The 23,751-nt window shown below is 39.0% G+C and overlaps 1 protein-coding gene across 1 annotated transcript; it reads right to left on the reverse strand.

The window, feature by feature from the left end:
* Window positions 1-12,680, reverse strand: LOC115747860 (protein FAR1-RELATED SEQUENCE 5-like). Its single transcript, XM_048273466.1, has 7 exons — window positions 10,346-12,680; window positions 10,116-10,246; window positions 9,985-10,050; window positions 9,793-9,855; window positions 9,659-9,703; window positions 9,479-9,525; window positions 1-169 (listed from the first exon to the last, which is right to left on the reverse strand). Exons 1-7 carry the CDS (start codon window positions 12,405-12,407, stop codon window positions 1-3), a joined length of 2,583 nt encoding a protein of 860 aa, XP_048129423.1. The 5' UTR covers window positions 12,408-12,680.
* Between the last annotated feature and the right edge of the window lie 11,071 nt (window positions 12,681-23,751).

Genomic DNA, 23,751 nt, shown 5'->3' on the forward strand with positions numbered 1-23,751 from the left:
TCAAATGTATAACCAGTAGTACCCAAGAACACGCCTCTCTTCATAGACGCTGGACAAATCGCCTCCTTCTTCGCCATCTCGACAAGCCAGAAATGGCATCGTCTGCACAGCGTCACCTCTATGCAAGCTCCCCCCTAGAATCCGGAGGTCCTTGTTTGCATCAGACGGTCTGTGGATAGAAGGGGCTTTCACACCAACAATGCATTTAAAACATCGCGTCTGATCGCAACTCTGAACCCACCGATATAGCTCGAAGCAGGCTTAATCACATGCCGTTTCCAATTCTTGCGCGTCTCGATCGATCCCACCACCGACTTTGTAGGTCCACAAGAATGGAGGCATAACGGGTCCTCAGAGAATTCGGAAGCTCGAAAATTCGCAAGAAATGCGAAGTGGGTGGTGGAATCCGGGTTCGATTGGAGATCGCCGTCACACGAAGATCGGAAAACTGGGAGGGCGGGAAATGCCAGGGGCCGATTGAACCCAAGGTGCGTGAGGAGAGAAATTGAGGAGATGGGTCGTCCAAGACGGAGCTCCGAGAGGACGCAGGAACGGGTTCTGGGTGCCCCTTGCATGGTCGCTTTTGGAAGACTGAAATTATGGGAGAAAATATTGCATACAGACGTGGTAAGTCTGACGTGGTCCAACTCACCAGTCTGAGCGCGACACGTGGCAATTGTGGGGGCCACCTCTCAGAAAAATTGAAACCAGCGGGCGTTTCTCTCTCCACTATAAAAAAAATCCAACTCTTTCGGATGTGCGACACGTGTCCGAATCGGGCCCACCCGTCAGCCCAAATTTTTAACTCTCGCTCGCGGTCTCTCTTCCTCTTCTCTTTTCGTCCCGCCTCCTTCATGAGACGCGCTCTCTGCCTTCCCTCGGTCTCTCTTCACTATTCACTCTCCGCTCTCTCTCCCTCCCTCTCTCCCAAACGCACGATTCGGGGTAGGCTCTCTCGATCACTCCTTAATCGCGATCGAGAAACCCTACCCCGCTCTCTATCCTCGTCTCATGCCCAGCGACTACTCCCTGCTCTCTCTCCCTCCCTCCCTCTCGACGACACGCGATTCCGCTCCGCTCTCTCCATCACTCCCGAATCGCGATCGAGAAACCCAACTCTGCTCACTCTCCTCGTCTCATGCCCAGCGACTACTCCCTACTCTCTCTCCCTCCAAAATCGACTCTCGACCTAGCAGAGACAGCTCTGGTCCGTCAAAAGCTGAACGATCGGCTGGGAAAGAAGGCGAGGGTAAAGCGCAACGGGGACGACACCGTCGGCGACCTCTAGAAGCTCGTCGCCGCCCGGACCGGCACGAGGTCGACAAGACCAGTCCGCTCCAAGCCTAACTTGTTCGGATTCTACTTCCTGCTTGCTATCGTTGGAGGTGCATTTATTTGGGTTTTAGTTGTTGTTCAAGGTAGATGGAAGACTTTTATTTCTGCTGTTCATGGAGTGTAGAGCTTGCAAAAGAGTGAATGGAGGTTTTTAATTAGGCTGATGCGAGTGCCTTTGTGTTTTTGCGGCTGTGGTTGAATTTTCTTTGATGATTCTGGTGTTTAGATGTTCCTTTTACTTGAGAAAAGAGAAGCCTTTTTGCTTGAAGCAAAAAATTAGCACCCGAATGGTTCGAGTCAAAGAAGGTGACTGTGATGACTGATGATGATAATCATAGATTATAAATGCTTGGTGTTCATTAGCCCCCATAAGATATATGACTTTGGCCAAATTAGAAATGCTTAGTTTGCGCAACTAGTGGCGTAGCTTTTGCCAAATGATTGGTTAATCATGAAGTATCCCCTGTCCGTCTGTGTTTATCTATGTGTGTACCTATCTAAATGGACGCAATTGTGTGCGTTACGTATATGTATGCATATGCATTAGAAAACTTAAGCAACGCCTCTGATGAAGTGATGCTGTAAGTGATGGTGTACACTAATCTATATTCAGCTATATGCTTTGCATTTTGATTTTTAAGCTAACATGAGTTTACTTTTCGAATGTTGAGCCTCTAGCCTACTTCACCGTCTAATACAAGTATTCCGTACTTAAGTGTTCTCCCCAATCCCTGTTGTTAACCAACGAATTTCAGTTTTTTCCTTTCTTTTCTCATGCCGATTTACTCCTCTTTGGGTAACTGCAGTAGTTGGCTACACCATTAGTGCGTGGACTACCAGTAATCCCTCTATTCTGTGGAAGGTTATAGTTTTTTTTTTTCGGTACTTTTTCTTGTAAAGTTCTAATTATATATGAACAATGTTGGCTTGGACTAAATCTCTGTGCATCTTATAGGTTTTCATTATTGTGGGATGCAAAAGCAGTATTAGCTCGCTCCTCGACTGAAGCTGGTGAGAGTTTTGTAAAGACCATTGTTCTGATTAGGGAAACAAAGCCATTTACCCTCTACAGCATGCTTGCATCTGAAATTTCTACCACTATTTTTAGTTGACTTCGAATTTACAAAATTGGGGTATCTTTTTTTTTTTGTTAGATCTGAAATAACTCATATATGTGTCATGATATATTGGTCATCGGAACAATTGTTCCGTGCCTTTATTAGATCTAAAATAACACATGTTCTTAGTTGCTGCTAATTGAGTTAATAATCATCATGATTTAGGGTAATTTGTTTGATAGATGTATGTTTTCGCCGGCGCTATCATAGACTGCATAGTCGTTGCAATTTTTCTTATTTGGAGTGAAAGGTGCTGCCCGTGTTATACCGAATTGGTTGGGACTTTGGGTTGGCAATAAAATCAATATGCTCTGCATCATTCCTACACAAGCAATTGAGCTTGGAGAACTTCAGTGTGTCAAACAATCAATGACATCTGCGCAAGAACGGTGGAAGCAGAATGAGGGTTTCAATATGCAATTAGGTTGTCCGAATAGTGTCTCTCTCCCGGATCTCTCCAATTGTCGTTGCTTGTGCAGCTGCCGGCATTGCTAGCACTCTTGTGTATTCCTTTGAATTTCCATAGGTATCCAAACTTATGCTTCCATTCTGTGTGCATCAATGTGTTTGCTTACTTTTGCTTTTCATTGTTTGAGTTGTGTGGAGATGATTATTTGTTATTAATTCGTTCTTAATTCTTGTGGTCTCACAATGCCATATGAGCTTTTCAAAACTGATATTGTCCTACTTCTCTTGTAGGATCGCTTGACTATAAGTCCAGTCACTAGGGAGGAGGGTCTGATAGGGCTGTATCGGAGGGTAGGGCACAAATTGTTTGAAAGTTATGCCCTCCTCGGATATCGCCTTGATGTTCTACAAAACTTGGGAAGATATTTGGTTGTCGGTAGTCATCCCATGTAATAGCTTGAGAGCACGTCAGCTTTACGGCGTGAGAACAAGTTCGGCCATATTTTTGTTGATCTAGAGGGCACTCCTTTTTGAGAATTTTACTGATGTAACATGGGTCATTTCTTCTGCCCATTGATTAATTTGTTCCAGCAATTGTTTATTGGAAAGATTTGTTCTGTTCTCCAATTCTTCTTTTGCATGATTTTCTTGCAATCCATAGATCTTTGGCCATGCTTTTTGATTGATTTCATACTTCTCGAAAGAAGGAATATGTGCTCGGTGGTGGGTGCCGTGTTTATTTGTTGATCATGTTACCTACGTTGGGTAAGCATAATATTGGAAAAGATTGAATGACCTTAAATTTTAATTATGCACCTTAGTTTCTCTAACCTTAACTTTTTGTTCATAAAAATCTTTTTACGAAAAGAAAATACTTTAAAGTGTTGAGAAATCATGGATTAAAAGATGACTGGGCAAATGCAGGAAAAAAATATGGTGATGAAAGCGAAGGTAACATCCTGCCAATTAATTACAACAATTGCAATTGGTAAGGTGTCAATGTACCGTTTCCTATATTTTCCTTTTTTGATGGGTGAACTTAGATTGGTAAATAGTGTGTTGACACCTAATTTTGTCAGCCTTGTATTTTATTTTTCTCCGCAAATAGAATAGGCCGATTCATGTAAATACACCCATTGTGCTTTTAAAAAGAAAAAGGAAAAAAGTGAAAAAGAAAAAGAAAAAAGAAGGATGTCGGATTGAGTCATTGAGCAAAAAAAAAAAAATGATGATGATACGTTTTAAAAAAGAGAGAGATCTACACTAAGAATTTGCAAACGGAGAATATCTGAGAATATCTACCGCAGAGAATATCGTCTACAGTAGAGAATATATGAGAATATTATCTACTTCATGAGATAATATCTGTAGCAGAGACTATTGGATACGAATATCAGTTGCAGCATGGATAAAGAGCAAGTTGCAAGGCCAAGTTACAGAGCAAGTTGCTGCGAAAAAAAAAATATATATATAAATATATCCGTGGCAGAGAAGAATGATTACTGAGGGTCAAGCTGGAGCAGAGAAGCAAGCTAGAGCAGAATTCATTCAGTTGAAGAGAATCATGGCCAAACGCAAGTAGCAAGGTTGAGCTGATGTGGAGCTGAGGTGGGGGACTCTTAGAGGCTGTTTTGGGCAGATGTTCAGAAGGCAATCGGCAGAGAATAGCTGCTGTACAGAAATAGCAGAAAATCTCGCCTGAGATAGAAGGAGAGGATTAGGAGAGAGTTAGCTTTTGCGGTGCAGGGGAGGTGAATTTCCGAAGGGATAAGAACACAAAAAAAAAAAAAAAGGCAAAAAAAAAAAGAACCTGTTAACTGGTGGAGGATATAAAACAAAGGAGAAGGCAGAACGTAGGGGGGTGAAGGGATCGTTCTCTCTTTTAAAAAAAAAAAAACAAAAACACAAAAGGAGATAAAAATAAGAGAGAATGAGTGAATACTAACTGTATCGGTGAACAGGGAAGGCTGTGGCCGTTGTTTGCTGTTTGACCTAAAACAGGTGGTTCATCCTCCCCTGTTCCTTTTCTCTTTTTTGTGTTCAAGTATTCGTATTCGCCGGGCCAAGAGCTTTTATTCCCTTGGTCCGGCGAACTCGTGGTCAAGTTAACATTTTAGTTTGAGTAATATGGAATCTGTTCGTGCCATATTATATCCTATTGTTTTCTTTTTCCTCTTGGCCACGGCCCTGTTTTGTTCGACTGCAGTTTTTGTTGCAGCAAAAGTGTTGATCTGAGTCGTGGTCGGTGACTGGGAGTTTCCCATATGTCTTGCTTCGCGTTGCTCTTTCAATGAGTGCGTCTAACCATTTTCAGAACCGATCGATGCGCTGAAAATTACACGTTACCTAGTTTCATTAGGGCCGAATACTTTTCCCTTTCTAGTGCATACATGAAAGACTTCTGATTGGAATGAAGCGTATCCACTTGTTTGGCTCCAAACCCAGCTTTTCTCAAGTATATCAAACTCGCATATTGGGCCGAACTTTCATTGGGATTTAGTTTGATCCATCCTTTGCTACTGAGTTCAAATCATTTTGCGTGCATAGTAGTTTGTATCTATGTTTGAGTTTGCTACTTGCGATACCCGAAGTTTGAGATTTGCGGTCATGAAAACACTCATTGAAGCGGTTTTTATAGATTCTCTGTAAATGCAAGTTCTGAGGAAAGACCAAAAATAAAAAAATAAAAAAAAGAAGAAACCCCTTTGTTTATAACCCACGGTGCTTTAAGATGATTCATATTAGACTTAGGGTTCTGTTATTTTGTTTGTGTTTTGCGTTTTTTATTTTTATTTTATTAGAAGATTTCGTAATCTAAAAACAACATAGAATCAGAAATACTTTTTCTTTTTGTATGTGAAAGTGCAAAAGGAAGTAAAAAAAAAAAGAAAGGCAAAAAAAAGGGGTAATTCGCTTTGTGCAAACTCACGTTGTTTTTTATAATTCGTACCTAATCATGGTTTTACATTCCTATTTCATACTTTTCTAATGCGAAGGCCTTTTTTTTTTATATACGTAGAGTCAGAAACATTTTTTTTTGTTTATAAAAGAAAAGTAAAAAAAAAATTGGAAAGGGAAAAAAAAAAACCGGAAGAGCCAAACAATCTTTGCTTTTGCATTTCTGCCAAATTAGTTTCTTTTGTCCTTATTTTGCACTTGGGGTCGACCGATGTCCATTCTTGTTTAGTTTGTTATATACCCGATCACGTTTTCTGTCCGATTATTCGAGTTTGCAATTCATCTGCCTGTTTAGTTTTATTTTTATCTTTGCTTTTGCATTGCCGCAAAAAAAAAAGGGGTAATTCGCTTTGTGCAAACTCACGTCGTTTTTTATAATTCGTACATGATCTTGGTTTTACTTTCCTGTTTCATACTTTTCTAATGTGAAGGCCTTTTTTTTTTATACAGCGTAGAGTCAGAAACGCTTTGTTTTTTGTTTATAAAAGAAAAGTTAAAAAAAAGTCGAAAGGGACAAAAAAAACTGGAAGAACCAAACAATCTTTGCTTTTGCATTTCCGCCAAATTAGTTTCTTTTGTCCTTATTTTGCACTGGGGGTCGACCGATGTCCATTCTTGTTTAGTTTTTCATATACCCGATCACGTTTTCTGTCCGATTATTCGAGTTTGCAATTCATCCGCCTGTTTAGTTTTCTTTTTATCTTTGCTTTTGCATTGCCGCAAAAAAAAAAAAGGGGTAATTCGCTTTGTGCAAACTCACGTCGTTTTTTATAATTCATATCCGATCTTGGTTTGACTTTGCTATTTCATACTTTTCTAATGTGAAGGCCTTTTTTTTTTTATATACGTAGAGTTAGAAACATTTTTTTTTGTTTATAAAAGAAAAGTAAAAAAAAAGTCGAAAGGGACAAAAAAAAACCGGAAGAACCAAACAATCTTTGCTTTTGCATTTCCGCCAAATTAGTTTCTTTTGTCCTTATTTTGCAATGGGGGTCGACCGATGTCCATTCTTGTTTAGTTTTTCATATACCCGATCACGTTTTCTGTCCGATTATTCAAGTTTGCAATTCATCCGCCTGTTTAGTTTTCTTTTTATCTTTGCTTTTCCATTGCCGCAAAAAAAAAGGGGGTAATTCGCTTTGTGCAAACTCACGTCGTTTTTTATAATTCGTATCTGATCTTGGTTTGACTTTGCTATTTCATACTTCTATAATGTGAAGGCCTTTTTTTTTTATACAACGTAGAGTCAGAAACGCTTTTTTTTTGTTTATAAAAGAAAAGTTAAAAAAAAGTCGAAAGGGACAAAAAAAAACCGGAAGAACCAAACAATCTTTGCTTTTGCATTTCCGCCAAATTAGTTTCTTTTGTCCTTATTTTGCAATGGGGGTCGACTGATGTCCATTCTTGTTTAGTTTTTCATATACCTGTTTTCTGTCCGATTATTCGAGTTTGCAATTCATCCGCCCGTTTAGTTTTCTTTTTATCTTTGCTTTTGCATTGCCGCAAAAAAAAAGGGGGTAATTCGCTTTGTGCAAACTCACGTCGTTTTTTATAATTCGTATCTGATCTTGGTTTGACTTTGCTATTTCATACTTTTCTAATGTGAAGGCCTTTTATTTTATACAGCGTAGAGTCAGAAACGCTTTTTTTTTTTGTTTATAAAAGAAAAGTTAAAAAAAAGTCGAAAGGGACAAAAAAAAACCGGAAGAACCAAACAATCTTTGCTTTTGCATTTCCGCCAAATTAGTTTCTTTTGTCCTGATTTTGCAATGGGGGTCGACCGATGTCCATTCTTGTTTAGTTTTTCATATACCCAATCACGTTTTCTGTCCGATTATTCGAGTTTGCAATTCATCCGCCCGTTTACTTTTATTTTTATCTTTGCTTTTGCATTGCCGAAAAAAAAAAAAGGGGTAATTCGCTTTATGCAAACTCACGTCGTTTTTTATAATTCGTACCTTATCTTGGTTTTACTTTCTTGTTTCATACTTTTCTAATGTGAAGGCCTTTTTTTTTATATAGCGTAGAGTCAGAAACGTTTTTTTTTTGTTTATAAAAGAAAAGTTAAAAAAAAGTCGAAAGGGACAAAAAAAATCGGAAAAAAGAAACAGTCACATTAGTCGGCTACGCAAAAAGGAAACAGCTCAAAGGTAAGATTTGAGAAAGGCATGGAAAGATTAACATGCTTTTTATTGAACAAGTTCCTCATCTCTACACACGAAAGGTGAACCTATTGGGGCGTTGCCTCTCTCCCTCATTTACCCTAATTCCATCAAAATTTCAAGTAATACCCATCGGGGCACTTGCATTGACTCGCCATACTCCATAGACATAAATGTTAGACGGCTGTTGTATTGCCCATTAAAATAGAAGCAAGACTTTTCTAGTATTTCTGTCTCTACACTAAGTATAATCACCTAAACAATCTCTTCTATGATATTCAACAACGAAAAAGAATGGAAAAGGGATCCATATGCAACTTCCCATCGGACAAATCCAGTTTCTTCATCTTTTTTTTTTTTTCACGCCAGAACCACCGTCGTGGTCTAAACACAAAGAGTCGACGTCATAGAACCACCGTCACGGTCTAAACAAAAAGCATTGATCGTTGACTTGGGTGGGAGAGAGAGAACCACCGTTTCCGTCAAAACCCGGGACATCAAACGTCGATTTATGATAGGTCCGGCTCTCTAGTCCCCTGCAATTTTGTGTTCATAAACATAGAGTTAGCCACGCTTGTTTCTTGAGGGCACATAGCTCGAGCAATTAGAAAAAAAAAAAGTTTTGAAGCAGAGGAATAGATAAATCATATAGAAAGCTGTTACAGTGCAACTTCAAAGCACCTACACTCATTTTGCAAGAAGCAAAGATACACTTATCTGAAATTCATTGCAAGAAAGCACATGCTAAGCAATTATCATGGGTGCTTCAGAGCTCCAGAAGAAGGGAAAACATTAAATGGGAATTCGACACTTGCATAAAACAAAACAAGTCGCGAAGCTTGTGCATGTTAAGAGAAAGGTAGAGGCATGTCCATTCAAGAAGAAGATACATACAAAGCGTGCAACAGTGCATGCAATTACCAACAATGCGAAAACTAGGATTCCGTGTGAAATTACTGTTATAGAAAGCATTACTATCAAATTGGTAGCCTCTTGATCCATAACCCATATCAAGACTCTTTGACACAAGCAAAATATACCTTCTCAAGTGGATGGGCAGTTTTGCCACAAGTTGCGCATTTACCTTGTGTAACAGAAAACATAACAGCAGCTGGACAAAGGCCTTATGAATTGCCCTTCGGCTCATCAAATTGTTCTCTGCGTCACCAAGAGATAACAAGGACTAACAACTATCAAACTCAATTGCTAAAACCACTAAAATAAATCTGAACAAGCTGTATTTTTACCTTCTTTCACTGGTAAACAAAGTGCAACCTAAGTTAAGGCTATACAAACATTTCTTAAAGCAAGATGGTCCGTTCCAATATTGTTCACTCCCATGAAGACAAACATATAATATGGTTCTTTGCACAGCACAAGAACTAGATAGAATTACAACCCCTTGCTGAATCTATCAAGATCGCCAATAGAACACCGCAAGAAGTTTGATATAGAAGTAAACCGGAGCTGAACAATTTTTGAGTATCAACGTCATACCTATTGCTTGCGGGATGCTCAAGATGCTGAAAAGAGTTTGATGACCCCTATACAAAGAATAACGAATTTCTTTACATTTTACTAAACAACGTGCGAAGATAATTATGTCTCAAATGATCTGTTATCAACATTATAGATAGTGCTGAATTGTGATTCCACGAGAGAAAGCGTAAGTTGTACCTGACTCAAAATGGTCCCCCGAGATCTATCATGGTACTCCAACATCTAATCCAAAAGAAACCATCAACATAAATATTACAGCAACAACAAAAACAAGAAATAACTGGGATCCAAAATGATTTCAATAAAAGTACCTGACTAGTGAACGGGGAAAAACCACTCATAATCCCTGGCGGCATGATATATGGTGATTGCATCTACATAAAATAAATAAATCAATTAGCATAATGTATCAAACGAATGTAACTTTTGAGAAGGAATTTTTCTGTACTTGTATATAGGCACAGTCCATTATAACTAAATTAATACACCAAACTATTGAATACCCGACTAGGGAATGGGCAAAATCCATTCATATTCCCCGGTGGCATGATGTATGGTGGCTGCTGCATCTATACAAAAAAAAGAACAAAATAAGTAAAACGTAATTGTAAATGGAGGACTAAGAGCGACAAACCTGATTATGAAAATTTAGATTCACTATAGGTCCACCAATGTTGTTGGGATAAAAGGCACTTTGAAATAGATTTGGATTACTCGAATAATCTGGGAAATGAGTTTCGTCACGTGTTGCTTGGACAACCAACTCTACATTACAAAGTAATAAATATGTTAATTGAAATCATGTAACATAACATAAGTGAAAATTTTAACTAATTATATTAACTAGGATAGTATGTCACTCACCTCGACTTTCTATTCGCGTTGAGGGTGTTCCTTTCTTAGATTTTTTCTTCTTTTTCTCACTTGAACTTTTAAGCCTTCCATAACCCATTCCCTTTCCTTTCCTTCGAAGGGGGTCCAATACTGAAATCTTGCACAAAGAAGGCTCAGTATCATCATCATCATCACTAGCATCATCGGTAACAACCACACTTGATTTATATGATGAAATTTCAGCCTTTGCTCTTTCCATGTTCTTCGTCACTATTTTCATAGTATTTGCGTCTTCAGCTCCCAAACTCATCAATTCCAAAGATTGTTGCATTAACGTGGAAAATCGATTAAACTTAGATGCACCCGGTGACATTTGATGAGATTCATAATCCACAATACCTTGTTTGGCACCCTTAGTCCATCTCTTCAAAATATAAGAAGATGGAATCCTCGTAATCAAGATGTTCCCACCCAACACTTTCAAGGCATGGCGACACAACCACCCTTTTGATTCGAATAATTTACATTCACAAGAAACCGACAAGTTTGCGGGGTCAAATCTGACAACATGTTCACGTTGAATCCCCAAACACCTGAGAGTATACAAATGAACCGATCCATCTAATGTAGTACTTGAGATAAATTCGGAGAGACTTTGCAAGTATTCTTCATTGAACCTTTTAAAAATGGTACGAGTATACAATGAAGCAGCATGCGTCAAAATCCCACTATTCGGAACTTGCAATTTGGGCTTCCCTCGAGAATTGTAATCATCTTGACTTTCTATTTCTCTCATGTGTTTCACTTGTTCTTCATAATGATGGACAAATTCTACAAGAGTCAATGTCTTCGTCGACATACGTTGAAAAACATTATTGGTGCTCTCACTCCTTTGGCTTGATCTTATACCACATGAAAAAGTATCACGACCAAAAGCTAAACTCCATTTATGTCTAAGACCATATAATCTCTTAAGCCAACTGTTATTCTCGGTACTCCACTCCTCTTCCATTTTCCTCCAAGTACATTCAAATTCGTCCTCCGATCTACATCTATACATAAGTGCTAAGAAATATTTATCCTTGAAATCCGAATTGTGGTAAAGATTTGGAATGTTTTCATTGGCATTTTTCATAATGTGCCAAGTGCATAAACGGTGTTGTGTATTCGGAAACACAATTCTAATGGCTTTTGCCATCGCTTGGTCTTGATCGATGAACATTGTTTTCGGAGCCTTATTTCCCATAGACTTCAAAAACGCCTCAAATAACCAAATAAATGATTCTGCAGTCTCATCCAACAAAAATGCACAACCGAATAGAATATTCTTCCAATGGTGATTAACCCCAACAAAAGGTGCACATATCATGTTATACTTATTAGTACGATACGTAGTATCAAATACCAGCACATCACCGAAACAATCGTAATCAAATCTTGACAAGCTATCTCTCCAAAATAAATTTGTTAATCTACCATCTTGATCTACATACAAAGCATACGAAAACATTGGGTTTTGCGTTTGTATGCAATGAAAATGATTTAGAAGACTTTGACAATCTCCCCCACTTATAGCATTGGATCTTTCCGTCTGTATCATATTTTGACTATCACGCAAGATGAAACCCAAGTTTTTGCTCCCTCCAGCTCTATTTGCTAAAACCTTATATGCCGTAGTCCCCCCAACACCAGCAGAAATCATGTCAACTAAAGCACCTTTGTAAGGATCGGATATCATTCTTCCACATCTAATCAAATGCTTTTGATCATCCGGGACAAATGCATGATTATGGTCGGAAACATACTCCATGACTTCATACACACCATTATCAACCTTAAATTTGATACGAGCAAGACAACCACATCTAACTTCATATCTCTCAAATTTCTTTTCTTGATCGGATGAGCCAACAGAATACCCCTCACAATTACACACAAATGTACGTCGGGTAATTTCTCCTTTCCTATTTCTATACAAATTTTCCTTCCTCACTCCAAATCCTTTGCCAATTGCATAGGCCACATACTTATGATATGCTTCAACTTCATTTGAAAAAATCATCCCTATTGCAAACTCAAAATCTTTTTCCATAGCACGTATTATATGTGCAAGATGGGAAGTTTCATGCTGCAACTAAAAGAACAAAAAGTAATTAATGTAATGCTTTAACAAGTAAAATAATATCGGTTACTATTTCACATCACATAATATGAGTGAGGAATTACCTCTGATTCAGCCATCCGATATCTTTGAAGTAGAGAAACCAAGATAATCTCAACAAAATTGGCTTTGCAATACGTTCTGATTAAACCCCTACAATATAAGCAATTGTTTTTTTTTTTTTTCAGATTTAAGCAAGTCCTCCACATGCAAGCAGAGACAATTTACTAACAAAAGATATCTTTTGAAACAAACTAAGTAGCACGACTCAATTGCACAAACAAAATAAAGATTGGGTTTTTGTTTTCAGTACTTTTTATTGTAAAGCTCTTATTATATAAGAACAATGTTGGCTTGGACTAAATCTCTATGCACCTTATAGGTTTTCATAACTAAGTAGCTTTATACCTATTTGACAAGTCGAACCCATAAGAAGGTGCCTGCTTTCTCACCGGAGATGACAATGCGTTTGAATTACGTAGATGAATTCTGGTTCGTAGTTCTTTGGGAGAGCAGAGTTTACTTTTTTGTACAAGAGCATAAAGCCAACTCCTGCATATTGTAACAACAACAATTTAATGAACCACTCACTGACTGGGAAAAAAAATAAAACAAGACAAAATAGTAGGCGGTTCTATATACTTGCAGTTTTACAAGTAGACAAACCGTGTCCCAGTTCCCAAAATATATAAGAGAGGAACCCCCAATCCAACTTCAGATATTTGAGAACAAGATATCAAAAAAATCCAATGCTAATAGTTCCTCTTTTCTCATTGATTCTATTATGCAGGAACTCACAAACGAATCTAAAACAAAGAGAAAGGAAAAAAGAACTCTCTCGAGAGTAGAAGCCAAGTGAAGGACTGGTCTCATGAAGTCATTTTCTACCCCGGAAGAACTACAAATAAGAATTCATCTAGAGATCGGGTCAACTCCAAAATAAGCGATAAACAACTGTCATTCAAGAAGTTGTCGCAGGAATCTACCACCTAATATTGAAAAAATCCATCCAAAAGAGATAATCTTGCTTATCATCCACCACATATACAGAATCGTAAACCCAAAAGAAGTTGACCTTTTAATGGATATCCGACATCTAGCACAATGTATCCCCAAATTAATAAAATTCCCCATATAACCATAATATAGACACACATAGAGCAAAAAGGCTTCTCTTTTCTCAAGTAAAAGGAACATCTAAACACCAGAATCATCAAAGAAAATTCAACCACAGCCGCAAAAACACAAAGGCACTCGCATCAGCCTAATTAAAAGCCTCCATTCACTCTTTTGCAAGCTCTACACTCCATGAACAGCAGAAATAAAAGTCTTCCATCTACCTTGAACAACAACTAAAACCCAAATAAATGCCCCTAAACCAAAAGGAAATTCCCCATATAACCATAATGTAGACACAGACAGAGCAATCTTTTAGGTACATACTTGTGGCTCCAACGATAGCAAGCAGGAAGTAGAATCCGAACAAGTTAGGCTTGGAGCGGACTGGTCTTGTCGACCCCGTGCCGGTCCGGGCGGCGACGAGCTTCTAGAGGTCGCCGACGGTGTCGTCCCTGTTGCGCTTTACCCTCGCCTTCTTTCCCGGCCGATCGTTCAGCTTTCAACGGACCGCAGCTGTCTCTGCTAGGTCGAGAGTCGATTTTGGAGGGAGAGAGAGCGGGGAGTAGTCGCTGGGCATGAGACGAGGAGAGTGAGCAGAGTTGGGTTTCTCGATCGCGATTCGGGAGTGATGGAGAGAGCAGAGCGGAATCGCGTGTCGTCGAGAGGAAGGGAGGGAGAGAGAGCGAGGAGTAGTCGCTGGGCATGAGACGAGGAGAGTGAGCAGAGTTGGGTTTCTCGATCGCGATTCGGGAGTGATGGAGAGAGCAGAGCGGAATCGCGTGTCGTCGAGAGGGAGGGAGGGAGAGAGAGCAGGGAGTAGTCGCTGGGCATGAGACGAGGATAGAGAGCGGGGTAGGGTTTCTCGATCGCGACTCGGGAGTGATCGAGAGAGCCTACCCCGAATCGTGCGTTTGGGAGAGAGGGAGGGAGAGAGAGCGGAGAGTGAATAGTGAAGAGAGGCTGAGGGAAGGCAGAGAGCGCGTCTCATGAAGGAGGCGGGACGAAAAGAGAAGAGGAAGAGAGACCGCGAGCGAGAGTTAAAAATTTGGGCTGACGGGTGGGCCCGATTCGGACACGTGTCGCACATCCGAAAGAGTTGGATTTTTTTTTACAGTGGAGAGAGAAACGCCCGCTGGTTTCAATTTTTCTGAGAGGTGGCCCCCACAATTGCCACGTGTCGCGCTCGGACTGGTGAGTTGGACCACGTCAGACTTACCACGTCTGTATGCAATATTTTCTCGAAATTATGGAAGAAACGACATTATGGTCAAATCCGATCATCCTGGAGACGACACATTGTATGGTTTGACATTAAGTTTTCCCGAATCCGAGCAAAAGGTCAAACATTGACCAAACAAAGTGAGAATTGATGGACTGGATTGGGCTTAATTACGGCCGCGGGTGCAAATCAGAATCGAAAGCCCGAAAACCCGTAGCCTCATTTCGGGCGGGTCTTATCTTTCTATTTCCACCCCGGTCCACAATGTTTGATGGTGAAGACGAAAAAGCAAAATATGTCTGATGAGTTCAAAGGAGAAAATATATACATTTTTTCAGTTAAAGTGCGAAACAATGGCAAAACAAAAATTGGAGTTCGGAGCCCAAAATGGCTTCCCGCTTTAAATGAGCTTTCTAAATTTTACTTACGAGACTTGTGACTCAACAAAAATGAAAATGTTAGCTTCATCAAATTCGGAGAGTGGTAATTTCATTTTTTTTTCCTTTTTTATAATTTTTTTGGTCGAACTTTTTTAATAATGAAATGTACACTTTTAAGTAGTTTAATGCTTCGTCAAAGGCAGCCCGAACAATAGATTATCTAATGAATTAAGATGTTGATTAGGAGCCATTCGAAACTGGAAATACGTATGGCTTAAGCTGGGGTTTCACAGGATAAGAAGCAAAGGACATATATATTTACAAAATTGTCCCCAACTGATGATCCGATTTATTCATCAACTGTGAAATGATTTTGATTGACTGAGCTGTTGTTAGTCAAGTGACAGTCGCTAATGACGATAACCCGCTAACCAATCACGCTTGATCATCAGTCTTCCACTATATTTTGCAAAGTGGGGTTGCTTTGGGAGTGTTAGTTGACTTCAAGTCAACGGCTGGAAGTGCTCTATATGTGTCCGTCATCCATCCCCGAGATCATGCTGGATCATCAGTCTTCCACTTTCTTTTCCCAAGTGGGGGGACTTTAGGACTTCGTGGGCATCGGTTGACTTCAGTCTTCCAATTGCTTTTTTTGTTTCTCTTCATTCCAATGGACACATTGACTTGAGTCTTAACGTGATCATGCATTTTGATTTTATCATTTCCATCTTGGGGGTTCTATCCTAAACCTATAGTAAATGGTCATGGGATTTGTTTTTGTGATACGTTTTCATGAATTTCCAATCTAAACCTATCTTAATATACAACAAAATCAACAAATAATTATATTGAAGGCCAATGCAGTAAATAAACACGCAAGGTATTAAAATGACAAACTATTCTAACTGCGATAAAAGAAAACCCGCTACTTGTCGGGTATTTAGTTACAATTCCAAATAAAAACCAAATACATGAACGGGGGTACAAAAATGAGACCGGGTTGGACATCGGTCATATCCACCATTCTTCAAAATTCGACTACCTACTTCATGGACCATCATCAACATCGAGATCTCTGGCCACCAGTCGTGGACAATCTCAGTTGCCTCCTCCTAGGGCACCGCCTTCTGCTACCACTCACAGGTGTGGGTTTCATCCATTCAAGCAATTCAACATACACTCACCCAAAGCAAGTGATAAGCAAAGTTCACTTAATCAAAACGAGAAATCGATTAAAGACATTGACCTAACTCACCGATCTAATTCACGCGAATTAAGCATAGGAAGCAATCATTAATAAAGCATATACAAGCATAATTAGGCAAAATAGGCAAGTAAAGGTATTTTTACTACCCTTTTTCTATCTTTTTATTTTCCAAATTTTTTATTTTTTATTTTTTTATTGAACGGATCTATGCTTGATTCAGGACCAAATCAGAATATGAATAACACAAAAACCAAGCTCTGTTCAATCGTTTCAAGAATGAAACTTGGTTTGGGCATTTCATCGAGCGTCTGGCGTGTGTTAGCCTTGCCTGCTCAGTTCCTTGGAGCCATGTTTGTGACCCTCAATCTTAATTCGTAAACAATATAAAGCTCAAGTAAAGCATCAAAGTTATAGTGCGACATACAGGGAACAATAGTAACTAGCAACAATATCCAGAAAGCACACCGGGTCCGTCCTGTTTTGGCAAAACTGGGTTTGAACCTAGGTCAGGCAAATGGGTTGCCTTGCCAAATTCAAACCCCAATATTTATAACATGAGCGTCATAAAGGAAAATCCACTTTTGTAACATGGAATTTCGAATTCAGAGAACATCATGGACAATGATCAACTACACACATCGAACTATCCTCTCAAAGTGGCCTTCACGCAGGGAGAAGTGTCAAAAAAGCCATAAACATATTGTATTAGTGCTAATTCAGTCATAAACCTTTTTTTGGTACCAATTTAGTCATAAACCTTTTGCATTGGTGCCAGTTAAGTCTTAAACCTTTTATTGAAACTAATTTAATCCTAAACCTTCTATATTGTTGCCAATTCAGTCCTAAATATTTTATATCTATACCAATTGAGTTAATCCATCAATTTTGATCGAAAAGCGCCGACGTGGACATCGATTGTCCTACATGGCACGGCTAGCACTAACTTGGACATTTTTTAATATTATTTTAATATTTTTAAATAATTTTTTAAGCATTTATTTTTTTTTCAAAATTATTTTTAAAAATTATTTAAAATATAAAAAAAATATTTAAAACATATCCACGTTAGCGTCAATCGTGTCACATAGGATAATTGACGTCCATGCTAATGATTTCCAATCAAAATTGGCCGAATTGACTCAATTGACATAAATGCAAAATTTTTAAGACTAAATTGGCACTATTGTAAAAGGTTTAAGACTAATTGGCACTAATAAAAGGTTTAGGACTTTAGGACTGAATTGGCACCAAAAAAAGGTTTAGAACTGAATTGACACTAATGCAATAGATTTAGGTCTTTCTTGACACTTTTCCCCCCTTCAGGCATTATACACATTGACCAACCATGAACCAACCATATATTGACTCAGTTTTTTTGGCTCGAGGTCTAAGCACTCTCATGGTTCAGACTGAATGGACCAAACCAAGCTGACGTAAAAATCATTTTTACTCCCATATAACATCCATCAAGCTCACGAAGTCAAGTGATCCATGTAAAGGAGCGTAGCAAGTCATGCATGCAAGACTCTTCAAACTAGCTCAACACTTGGAACAATTCCAGCTTCAGAGTTCCGGGACTCCTATTTTAGCACTCACTTCAAATTTTTTCCTCATGTTCCCCGAAGTTTCCTTAAAAACTCTTGCTTGTCCTCACCAACAATTGAAAAAAGTTTCAGACCTCTACCCTGACCCGCTAATGGGGTGTTTTTCAGCGGGGTTTAGGAGGCCTTCCCGACATCCATTTGAGACTTTCTACAAATAGTTAGAAAGCTCTTTCAGTTTACTTTCACTCTCTAATTGAAGGTTTTGGAAGAGCCGAGCTAGTTTAATTAATTAGCTTAGCAATTCATTTGCCCGAATTGAATGAAAATTTAGGTCGCGACAAAGTACAAATGAGATAACAAAAGACAAAAAGGAATGAATTAAGAGGTTGATTAGGAGCCATTCGGAACTGGAAATACGTATGGCTTAAGCTAGGGCTTCACAGGATAAGAAGCAAAGGACTTATATATATTTACAAACTTGTCCCTAACTGATGATCCGGTTTATCCATCAACTGTGAGAAGATTCTGATTGACTAAGCTGTTGTTAGTCAAGCGCTAGTCGTTAATGACGATGACCCGCTGACCAATTACGCTTGATCATCAGTCTTTCACTATATTTTGCAAAGTGGGGCTGCTTTGGGAGCATTAGTTGACTTCAAGTCAACGGCTGGAAAGTGCTCTATATGTGTCCGTCATCCAACCCAGAGATCACGCTGGACCATCAGTCTTCCACTTTCTTTTCCCAAGTGGGGGGACTTTAGGACTTCGTGGGCATCGGCCGGCTTTAGTCTTCCAGTTCCTTTTCCTGTTTCTCTTCATTCCAATGGACACATTGTTTCGGAGCTACCTTTTTACACCTTCAGGAGAACTATTTATTGATCAAGTGAGAGTAACAGCTGTGCAGTAGGGATGAGCATGGTACCAAGATAGAATAGAGAATTACTGATCCGATTTCAGGTTCTTATATATGCAAAGTCTGTTCTAGGAACTAAATATTGAGGAACCGGTTCTAATGGGCAACCTGAAGCTTAGAACAAGTCCTTATGTTTATCTTGTTCTATATTTTCACCCAATCCTGTAATATTTCATGGGTCTAATGATGAGTGTGTTAGGGTAGGTGTTTGACATGTGGAATACTTCTGGTCCGGAGCCCATTTCTTCTTCTTTTACAATGGGATCTGGTTCTGCCATCATAATATCATCAAACAGCAGATTGAGAGGAATTATCAGATAATTCAAATGAATCAAAATCAGAAGATTCATTTTGTACAGGCTCCATAGGATTTACGGCAAAAATTGAAACCTAATGGTCTTCATTTTCAATACCCATTCATTCAACAAAGCTTTCGTTTTCGGCAATATTCATTATTAAGACTTTTACTTTTTAATGTATCGTAATATCCGTGTGTCTAAACATGAGTTCTATCAGTGGATTATAACAGCATATAGTGGTTATTAGTAGTAATGATTCACTACAATCGCTCAATTAAAAATACATGCGAAGCCTAAATAGACTCGGAACCGACTTTGGAACCCAAGTTTCGAGATATGAAGCTAGATTCCAAGTTTCAAAAATTGTAGTATCGCTTTTGACGAATAAGTTCAAGCTAGAACCTCAATCAACATTGAAACTGCTCATCCCTAATGCACAGTGTCTATTGTTCACAAATTGAGGACCTGTTAGTGTTGTCATGTGCTTACATGGAAAAAGAGACGGTGATAAATGGAAAAGGGTTGTTGCGATTTTACACAATGAGCGGTAGAAATCCTTCTGCGGGGTCGACCGGTCAATCATCAACAGCCAATGCCTTCTCATTCCACGAACGAGCACTCTTATTTTGGTCGAGGAATCATTTCTCCACACGTCACTGCTTTTCATATCCGCTTGTCCACCGGTCTGCCCCTTCCCCTTGCTCTTTTTTTCATTTTCAGTTCGTACGTGACTTCACTGTAATGTTTGGTTCAGAGTCTTGCGTGTTCCATGGATTCAACAAGTGCGGTCCACGCAATGAGCATTGATGGTTGACAGGTGTGCTTGGCTACCTGCCGCTTCAAAAGGGCCACCTCCTTATAATTTGTAAATGATGATCTTATGGAAGCTTACGTCGTTTTGCGAAGTTGAGTCTCAATTACAAAGCACAAAATTTCGCTTGTGTTGACGAACGTATTTATATGAATGAAGCAAAACCATCAAGTCAATCACACGAATCGTTTATGAATAATCTCTTATTCTGGCAAATCTCGAGTTACCTTTAAAGGCCACGTAAATATTCAAGTTAATCTACCCGGAAGGTAGAGGATCCCATCTGATTAAATAGGAGAAGTGCATGACCCACTTTTTAGTTACTCACAGACGAAGCTTTAATAATTTCATTTACATAAGATCGAATTACTTTTGCTAGAATCGAAAGGAAAACAAAGTCATCATAGAATAGTGACTTATTTCTCCATGGCTGAAAAGCCATACACCTACTAAAAAAATTATGCTCCAATTGTGATGAAAATTCAATCGCTCTTTATGAGTGAGATTTGAATTCAACTATTGCTACAAATTTATGGAGAAGAATTTCCCCAAATATTGTTGTGGGACAAACTCAAGCCATATCCCGTGGACAATTGGACAATTCCTTAGAACATGTAAAGGTATCTTTTCATGTGACTCACATTTTAAACAATATGGATTTCCTCCCAAGTTGCGAGACGTCTTCAATTCCTTAGTTAATAGTCATTTATGAGTATCTGGCTAGAAGAACGTTCTAATATGTTGACATCCCCTCGACTTCCAAGTAGTGGACCATATACTATCAGATGATTGATTTTATGCCCCCCATTAGGGAAAAGTACACCTTTAGTATCTAAAGTTGTGTACAGAGATCACTTTGATGCCAAAAGTTTCAATCGAATCACTTTAGTGTTAAGTCGAAGACAAAAGGATTATTCTAATGCCTCTAACAAAATTTTCAAACCAAAATTGCTTCGTGTTATTAATAATTAAATTTTTTAATATAAAATGAAAATTAAAAAAATAATAATAATAAGTCCACGTGGGTTGCCATGTGGACTTCTATACTTTAAAATAAATCAAATTTCAAATTTCAAATTTATTTTAAAATAATTTTTTTTAAATACAAATTGTGTATAAAATAAAATTAAAAATAACTTTAAAATTTAACAAAAAACCTTAAAAAAAAAAAAAGATAAACCTTGCCAAGCGGCGAGGGCTTTCACAAGCCCTTGCGGCCGCCGCCCCTACCAATGCCGGTAATGACCAGCGGTGGTAGGGCATGACTAGCGGGGATCATCAAGCCTCGGCCAGAGGCCGGCGACCCTGGCGGCAAGAGATGAGGGTCGCGACCCTCACCCAGATCGTGCAAGGGTCGTTGGCCCTCCCCCAGGTCCGGCCGAGAGTCGTTACTAGCAGCCAACCCCTACTAGTGGGGCCCTCGGCCGGACATCGCCGAGGGCCAATGACCCTTACCGGACTTGGGTGAGGGCCATGACCCTAGCCCAAATCTGGGTGAGGGCATGCAGGCTTTCGCCTACGGTCGGCGAAGGTTGTCAAGCCCGGGCCGAGGCTCAGTAACCCCCACCGGCCGTGCCCCACCCTCACCGGCCATTGCCGGCGACGTTAGGGCAGCGACGGCGGCGAGGGCTTGCGGCCTTCATCGCCTATCCGCAACTTCCTTTTTTTTAGTATTTTACTTTATTTTGTTAATTTTTTAACCAAATTTTTCAGTTTATTTTAAATAAAATTTGTGTTTTTTGATATTTTCCAAATTTTAGATTTTTATTTATTTTTGTGAACTAATTAAGTTTGTATTCTTATTTTTAATATTTTTTTAAATTTTAACCTTGTTTAATTGCTCACTGGACCTCGTTAGCATGAAATATTAGTAAAATAATGCCACATCAAATTTCCGACGGACCAAATTGAACTTGGCACTAAAAGAATCTTTTCTTTTTCAAAAACTTGGTACTTAAGTGATCCGAATGAAACTTTTGGCAATATAGCGATCTCCGTACACATCTTTTGGCACTAAAAATGTACCCAACCCCAACCCCAACCCCCCCAACCACACACCCAAAATTGATTACCTTGCATGCTGATTTAACAGATAAAGACCCACTTCCAACGAACATTTGATACTTCTATAAAGTACTTTCTAATGCATTTAACAATTTAAATTAGTACTAAATCATGGAGCAAAAGGCACCAGAAGTCTCTGAACTGATAGGTTAATCACATCCTTCAAAATTGTTTTTTGTGTGTGTTTGTGTGGGGGGGGGGTGTGTGGGGGTGGGTGGGGGGAGGTGGCGGGGCTGGGCGCTCTGAATTTTTTGTTCTGTCCGAATTGATCCATCAATGACGGGGAAGCAGAATTGAACTCTGTTCGGTTTTTCTTCCTTACCTGTGGAAATTGGAGCTTAGAAGAACATACTTGATTTGATTCTTCAAAAGATATCCCAAACTGAGATAACTCAGGCCCAGAAGGTGAATCAATCAATGTCTGAGTCACTCTCATCTCCAGAAATTCCATCTCCAGAAGATAACCCTACCAGAATTTGAGGTTGTAGGAGAATTGGCGGCCAAAGTACCACCATCTTCCCCAACCCCAATCCCAATCAACAATTCTCAAGCTGAAGAGCGTGCAATATGGCATCCCATCTACACAGATATGGAAATGTGCCAGTACACAGTCTAACCATCTCATGATGCAAATCTTGCGTTGCAAAAAAAAAAAAATTAAAGGATTACAGATTATGCAGTCCGGGACGAAGAATAGAAAGAGCGAGTCTTCAATAAGATTTTGGCATAATACAATCGACGTAATGTTGCAAAAGCGGAATAATATCTTTTATAGATTCTTATGCACTTTTTTTTTTGCCTTATTTTTCGGGACTCCAGACATGTTATTTTAGTATGTGAACAAAATTATTAAGGGTTTTAAAAATAGGAACTAATCATTTAATATAACAGATAGTGCAAACTCATCTGTGGTTGTCGCTTGAATGAATATTCAGTACTGTAATTTTGGTCAGTACATTTTGTTGCATGTTGACCTTTTTTTTTCCCCCCAAAGATAGACGAAAATTCTTACAGCTGAACATAGGTAGATGTAACTGACAGAAAAAATAAAATCATAGATTGATATATAATGACAGTTTCGAGCATGGATATTATTAAAGTTTCATGATGTTGAATAAATTAGGGAATAAAGTGAATAATCGCCATTGTCATCTGACGTCGTATTTATTCTGTTGAAGAATAAGTGTTTTTTAAGGTTGGAGACCACATATTAGCAGTTTTTACTTTCTTGAAGAGTTACTACGTTGAAAGATGGACTTGGTATAAATCTTTCTTGCCAGAGCAACAATTTGAGTTCGCTACTTAGCATAATCACTTACCTAATTTTCATACAAAGGTTATTAATCACGCGGAAAAATTATCAACTATAAATAGGCTGGAAGCCGGCTTTCCTCTTAGAAAGTTACTACTCGCATTAAAATATAACTAGTCACTACTTATGCATACACACCTTACAATGTTGTCTCTAACCGATGATCGGATTTATCAATCAACTGTGAGATGATTCTAAACTGCTTAAGCTGTTGTTTGTCAAGTGATAGTCGTTAGGACTTTTGGGGGACTTTAGGACATACATACGCGCTTGATCATCAGTGCTCCAGCTTATTTTCCAAAGTAGGGGACTTTAGGACTTTATTGGCATTGGTTGACTTCAAGTCAACAACTAGAAAACCATCTAGAAGCGTCCATCATCCGGCCCTGACTACACGGGCTTGGATA

The sequence above is a fragment of the Rhodamnia argentea genome, chromosome 2 (genome assembly GCF_020921035.1).
Source record: "Rhodamnia argentea isolate NSW1041297 chromosome 2, ASM2092103v1, whole genome shotgun sequence".
Classification (NCBI taxonomy): Eukaryota; Viridiplantae; Streptophyta; class Magnoliopsida; order Myrtales; family Myrtaceae; genus Rhodamnia; species Rhodamnia argentea.

Bases quoted from the DNA above. Each gene is read 5' to 3' on its own strand.
- LOC115747860 (XM_048273466.1), bottom strand. From the start codon at position 12,407: ATGGAAAAAGATTTTGAGTTTGCAATAGGGATGATTTTTTCAAATGAA. The intron at 9,856-9,984 runs GTATTCAATAGT...TATTTTATGTAG, and splicing joins TTTGCCCATTCCCTAGTCGG to ATGCAATCACCATATATCAT. The intron at 9,704-9,792 runs GTACTTTTATTG...CTTTTGGATTAG, and splicing joins TTTCCCCGTTCACTAGTCAG to ATGTTGGAGTACCATGATAG.